The following is a 6,923-nucleotide window of genomic DNA, read 5'->3' as shown; positions in this document are numbered from 1 at the left end:
AGCTAATGGAACAGTAGACATCCTTAATTTTTTTAACAATCTATATCCTATGCACAAACATTACAAAAACACTAATTTTGATATATCAAATTTATATTATTATCATTACTTAGACATTAAATTATATAAATTTTTAAATTTTACTTAAACTAAATCAGTTATAAATTTAAATTATTTTACAAAAAACGATGTTTCTTTTTTAAATAAATTTGTTTAAACATGATTTTTCCATTTGATTAAAAAGTGTATTCAGTTGATTCGTAAATTATATTGCGATGTCAATGTTTTCTCTGGAAGATTCAAATGATTTCGTTTTGCAAACATTTTTTACATGGAGGATTAATGTAAGTTAAGCTTAATGTAGTAAAAATATTGTATGCCGATTTATAACATGAGACTATTTTATTATTGAGTACAATTGTACTTATTGTAACTAAGTGAATATTGACTAAAATATATTTATGAAATAAAACTTAACATTATAATTCATATAGTTTACGATATAAGCATATCTAAACATTTAGTAAAGAATTTTAGTAACAACTGAATATAGCAATTAGAATGGACTAAATAGTACTAAACAATTGTACTAAACATTGTTGTATGTAAATATGCTTATAAAATAAACACTATTATGCATGGATTATAACTAGATTAAAATTAATAAAACTCATCATTTAAAACATTTTTATACTAAAGGCGTGTGTACTAATACAAAGCAGGCACAAAAGATAATGCTTGTTTGTAAACATTTTAATTTTAGTACTAACAAATGTAATACAATTTGATTTTCATAACTGCGGATTTGTATTTCAAATAATTAGATAACGAAAGTTATACATAATTTATATTCATTGATCATTGTGTAACAGATGATTATCTAAACTTTTAGTACTTACAGCTAAAATGATTAAACTACGCAAACGCATTTTCAATGCCATTAAAAAAGGATAAATAAGGTTTTTATACAAACTCATTCATTTTCTATTATTCATTTACTAAATTATAATATAGTATGAAATATGTACGTGTTAAAAAATGCCTAAAATTATTAAAAATCATACAGCAGAAGTTTATTTGTTATTATCGTGGCCTATTTTGGATAATTTTAAGCATTTTTTCACACATAACAATCAAATATTGATTATAATTCTTATTTCATTTATTATTATTATTTTTTATTTTTTGTTTTTTGTTATTAAATAATGTTTGAGAATTTATTCTTGTTTATAGTCTTTGTTAAATTTAAATTTATTATTTCATTTTTTTTATTTAACAAAACTAAAACAACGATTGAATTATTATACATTTGAAAGTTCAACAGAGCCAATTTTGAATAACTTTAAATATAATATATAGCATTTTAAAATAATTCAAAGGAGACTTCGTTTTTTATTTACGCTTGGAATACGCTTAAAAAAATATTGAGTCATGCAAAAATTAAATATAATAATTTTAATTTGTCTTAGTATGAAAATCTGTAAATTAAAAATTTTCTGTGTACAAAATAAGAATGAAAACAATTTATACTCGTCAACCTGCGCGGTTTAAAAATGTTTAGTTTAAATTACTATTTACAGATTTGTATTATGTTTTTATAACTATTTAAATCAATTCATAAATTACTAAAAAAAACAATATATATAATAAAAATAGCATAAACTTAATAAACATTGCATTTCATAAGGACCACCATATTTTATACATAATCAATCAAATACAGACATCGGCCGTCAGTCACATAGCATATGCCAAATATCAGATATAATTCTATTTCTTATATTGACTAAAATCTCAATGATAGCCATCAGTGATTATGCCATTTTGTCGTATCGACATACGTCGCGTCATTATACGTTGTGGCACACCATTGCTGTCAATTACTTCATCTACAATCATAGCACTATTCTCTTCAGTTGTCATACTTCCTCCAACTGTATTATCAACAACCAAATTGGTGGCTGTACCATTGCCGATGCCAACTCCTCCAACTCCTCCAACTGACACTATATGACTCATGTCACAGTCAGTCATATCCGTTGAGTCCATTGAAGTCCGTCTTGCCGGTGTGCGACCTAATTTTGATTTTTTAGGTGGCAACGTACGCGGTGTGGACAGTTTCTGTAAAATAGTTGCTACTGCGGGAGTATTCAAGTTATCGGAATCGCTGTCATAATTGCGTTTACGTGCAGCTACTGTTCTAATTTTGCCGGGTGCATTACTATTATTGCTGCTGCTATTGCTATTACATTCTTCACCTAGCATCTGAATGGGTATGGGTAACGGTGCCAGTATTTGCGGCTCATCATTATAGTAAATGCTCGTGGACATATGCGTACGTAAACAGCCATTTTCATCAATATTTTCTAGTGGTGCTGGAATATGATACTTTGTTTCGTTGACATTTGTTGTGTGCATTTGTTGCATTTGAATTTGATGTAGATGATGAGCTTGCTGCAGATGTGGATGTTGCAGATGATGATGCTGATGGTGAATGTGTTCTTGCGGATGATGTTCTTGTAGATGTTCTGGTTGCTGATGTTCTTGTTGATGGTGTTGTTGTTGTTGATGATGATGCTGCTGAAGGTATTGCTGTTGTTGTTGCTGCTGTTGGTGGTGTTGTTGTTGTTGTATTTGTAATTGTTCGGATTCATCGTAATCGTAACTTGCGTCAGTTGCATCGGTTAACGAATTTCCATTTTGTTCAATAAGTGGCCTGTGCATAATCTCTTCGTCTTCAACCAATTCTTTTCCATTGCTTGTAACACCATTTTTAAGTTGGATATTTTCTTTTTCTAAGTCATCGATACGTTCCTTAGCAATTTTTAATTCTTGCTGTAGAAATAGAATTGTACTCTGCATACCTTCCACATCGTCTTCCAATTCTTGCAAAAAGTCATCAAGCTCTAAATAATAAAATTTATAGAGTTAATAATAAAGAATTATTTGTTTACTTATGTCTAAATTATACCTGATTGGGATTTCTTTACTTCTTCGCTGAAACTCTTTTGCATTGCTAATTCTGTCTCCAATTTAGCCAAACGTCCATTAGAAGTCATTTTTCCTAATTCTTCATTTTCCTAACAAATGAAATAAGCATACCAAGTCAATTTCATATTCATATGTATTTCATTTTATATTCATTATTATTACCTGGTATAATAGGCGGCATTTAGCCATTAATCTCTTGCCCGTATTTGAATCCGGTGTGAATTTCCATGCTGCCAATTCATTCTGGGTTTCTTCTAGTTTAGCTTTAGTAGCTTTTAACTCTTTCTTTAGTTTTTCAAAGAGTATATTCACGGCTGGATCAAGTAAAGCCGACCGTAACGCCAATGCAGTAGGGGCTTGTGCAGCTTTGTATTCAGCGATTTGACTCTGAAACAAAGAAATCCATAAATATGATTGACAAAATATAACAACACGATAAAGAAAGAAATAAATAATCTCTAAGATAAAAAGGAACAATTTGGTCTCTTAAAATGAAAGCGACATCATCAATATGGAGCACACATTTATTTGGATAACTGTCTCTTTAGTTAACAAATATTCGAGTTTTAGTACTATTATATTTTAGATAGATAGTTTCTTTAATACCCCATTAAATGAAAGAAGTGAGTTCAATCTCTTGCATTCTGCTAAAACTTTTAATTTTTAACTGATCTGTTAGTTCAGCTATAAATATATTACACAAAATATAAAAAAAGTAGAACCTAATAAAACGCAGCTCTTAAAATCTTTATTTTTCAATTTTAATAGAAAATTCTGCAAATATTCGTAATACAGAAAAAACACAAAGGATTATAACAACCAAACTCGGGTTGTTATAATCCTTTTATAAACCAAACTAATGCATAGTTCTGTAATTGTTCCAGATTATAGAACCGCGCAGCAAGATATTATACAGAAATAACTTATAAAGTTAATTATCTTTGCCGAAAGCTACATAGGAAGAGTAGACGACAAAGAAGCTACTTTTTTAAAAGTTAGGTTTCTTTTCTCTTCGAACCTTTCTAATCGGAATAACTTATAATTCTCACAATATAGAAGACGAAAGTATTCGCAGTTGAAAGTACTAATATATTCTTTAGTAAATGGATAAAAAATTATGTATCTAAACGATACATTTATAAGTATTGGAATATCTAAAATCTAATAAATGGGTATTTTAAAAAATTTTACAATGTAATGAAATTTTCTTACCACATAATCCTGAAATTCCTGCTCCTTGTTCGCCAAACGTCGCATGAGGATTTTCTCCCGACGTTGTGCGTCGGAGTGTAGTTGTTGTAATCGTGTTTGCTCCAGTTTAAGAGTTTCGATTTCTTCTAGAATGTTATGAATGTTATGGATCAAAATAAGTTCATGAATTTACTTATAACATAAATTTAGTCTACTAATGCAAAATTTAAAAATTATATATTTTCTAAATAATACTTGTATTATAAATAAAAAAATTTATTAAAAACTTTTTGAACAATATTAAGGATATATGAACAATATATATATATATATATATGAATATATATGTGTTTTGTCAATTTTATAGCATAATATATAATCATACCAATACTAGGTGCAACGTGTGTTTGACTTGAGAAGTTGACTTGATTTTGATTTCATTCTTGAAATATCTTGGCATTGTGACGGTGCTTCGTAATTCGAGATCGGTTGCTCTCAGCTGTAGCAAGGCGGCACTCGGAGAGGTCACAAACTTAACGACAGTTATTTTGCGTTTAGACATATATATATATATACAAATTTGCGGTGTATATATAATTTTGTGCATGTACATATATATATAAATGAATATATATATATCTATATAGATTCGATTCGAATGTAAACTACTCACTATAACTCATTTGCAACACTTTATTTTCTCGGAATAATAAAGACTTTTCTTCTTTTATTATTCAATTTTAATGCATTTTTAAAAAGGAATTTTAACCAATTTTTTTACCTTTAAACACAAATTTAAGAAATATTTTAATTATATATTGATTATTGAAAAACACATTGGCGGACGCACTCTTTTTTGACACTTATTAATTAACGAATATGTAATTAGAATATAATACAATATTACATATATGTATATATAATGATATTCATTTACCATTTAGTCCTTTTTATTTAAATAACTAATTTAATATTTAATATTTTTTTAACTAATGGAATTTATTATATTATTACACATCATTTTTATATATATATAATGGTTTGGTTTTTCTATATATCAGGAATTACTTTTACTCCCTCGGTGCTAAGATAATTAGAACAAAATCAGTTGTTTTACTATATTTAATATTTTCATATTAGTAAAAAAGTTTTATTTGAGATTTAAGACGTTATAATGATAGCATTAGAATGTAATAACAGGTGCCTAATTATTAATATCTAAATTTAACATAACAGCTATAATGATTTCAATATATGCTACATTGGTGACTATGAGTTTTAAGCAATTAAATTTATTTCAACAGAATAAGACTAATTTAAAGAAATATATTCTATAATATTCTTTATTAATCCGTTGTAAGAGATGAAGAAATTAAGTTGGATTAGAATCTGATGGTAGGGCTGAGAAATTAGAAAGTTGGTGGATGAATGCACTTATCTTGTGTGCAAACACAAACTTTATTTTTTTTAAAATATTATGAGGACAACTTAGTAGATGTACGTCTTTAGCAATATAGTTCATCGTAGTTAATATATACATTAGTAAATCACAGAGTTCATGAAAACAAAACATTTTAATTTCATCTAAATCTAATTTTTCTAAGATACAAGCATGAAAAAATCGTTCTATGTTTCATGACCATGTGGTTATTTCGAATACCTCTAGAAATAACACTGCATTGATTTTTGCGAAAATTCAAATGAATGATTTAAGTTATGTTAAAAAATTTAATAACAAACTCACTTTTTCCATTGTTTGATCGAAAACAAAGACCGTCCTGTTATTATAATTTTAAGGTTATTAAACTATGAGATACACGGATCAAAACTATCAACAAATAATCGAATAAGAGTTTTCTATCAGTCTTTGAGAAAAACCGTAAAACCAACTCTACAGAACTTGTATATACTTATATGCATTATTAAGTTTAAAAGATTAAATTCAAAAAAATAAAGACAAATTTTATCCATAAAAAAAAAATGGAATTTAATTTAATATTTAAAATTGAAACATCAATTACAAAAAAGATCTAATAGACCTTGTTGTTGTGTCCTTCAAGATCAGACTTAATAGACCTTGTTGTATCCTTACAAGATCACACCTAATAGATCTTGTTGTTATTACAGTAAATCATTCTTCCGTTTTAAGAAAGACTGAATCAGATTTAGACTGACTCAGATTAGAGTCTCAACATTGAAAAAAAATTGTTTTTCTTTTTAAAGAAAAATACAGTCTGTTACCCATTGCGCTCCAACGCAAAAGAAATATTCAGAATATTCAAAAGAAATATATTACCGTACTCAAAATCAAATTTATTAGTTTTCTTGACGAATTTAAGAATATCAAACAGAAAAAAAGAGAAGGAAATCTGTCAATATAACATATATCTATCTATTTTAACTATCTTAACCTCTCTATCTACTACAAGTATCTATAGATTGCATCTATCTATTTCTTAAATCTATATATTTTTTTATCTATTATATCTATTTATATTTTATGTCTATGTATCTCTTGTATCTGTTATATCTATCTACTGTATCTATCTATCTATTTAATCTATCGATATAATTTATATCTCTCTAATATATATATATCTAACATAACTATCTATATCTCTCTATATCTTACATATCTTTTACATCTATCCATCTATTACTCTATCTATATATTACATCTATGTTTCTTATAACGATCTATCTATTACATCCATTTATCTATTACATTCATTTATCGATTA

General features: G+C 27.2%; 1 protein-coding gene across 1 annotated transcript in view; it reads right to left on the bottom strand.

Moving 5' to 3' along the window:
• Positions 1-1,623: 1,623 nt before the first annotated feature.
• LOC119684973 (pre-mRNA-splicing regulator female-lethal(2)D-like) overlaps positions 1,624-6,923 on the bottom strand; it is an 11,404-nt gene continuing 6,104 nt past the window's right edge. The window contains exons 2-5 of the mRNA XM_038099134.1: positions 4,204-4,328; positions 3,154-3,378; positions 2,972-3,080; positions 1,624-2,906 (exon numbers count right to left, since the gene is read on the bottom strand). Of these exons, the coding sequence (XP_037955062.1) occupies positions 1,795-2,906; positions 2,972-3,080; positions 3,154-3,378; positions 4,204-4,328 (1,571 nt within the window). The 3' untranslated portion in view covers positions 1,624-1,794. The remainder of the gene's footprint in view (positions 2,907-2,971; positions 3,081-3,153; positions 3,379-4,203; positions 4,329-6,923) is intronic.

This window comes from Teleopsis dalmanni, chromosome 2 (genome assembly GCF_002237135.1).
Source record: "Teleopsis dalmanni isolate 2A chromosome 2, ASM223713v2, whole genome shotgun sequence".
In the NCBI taxonomy this organism is placed as follows: domain Eukaryota; kingdom Metazoa; phylum Arthropoda; class Insecta; order Diptera; family Diopsidae; genus Teleopsis; species Teleopsis dalmanni.
This window is presented reverse-complemented; position numbering and strand designations above follow the sequence as displayed.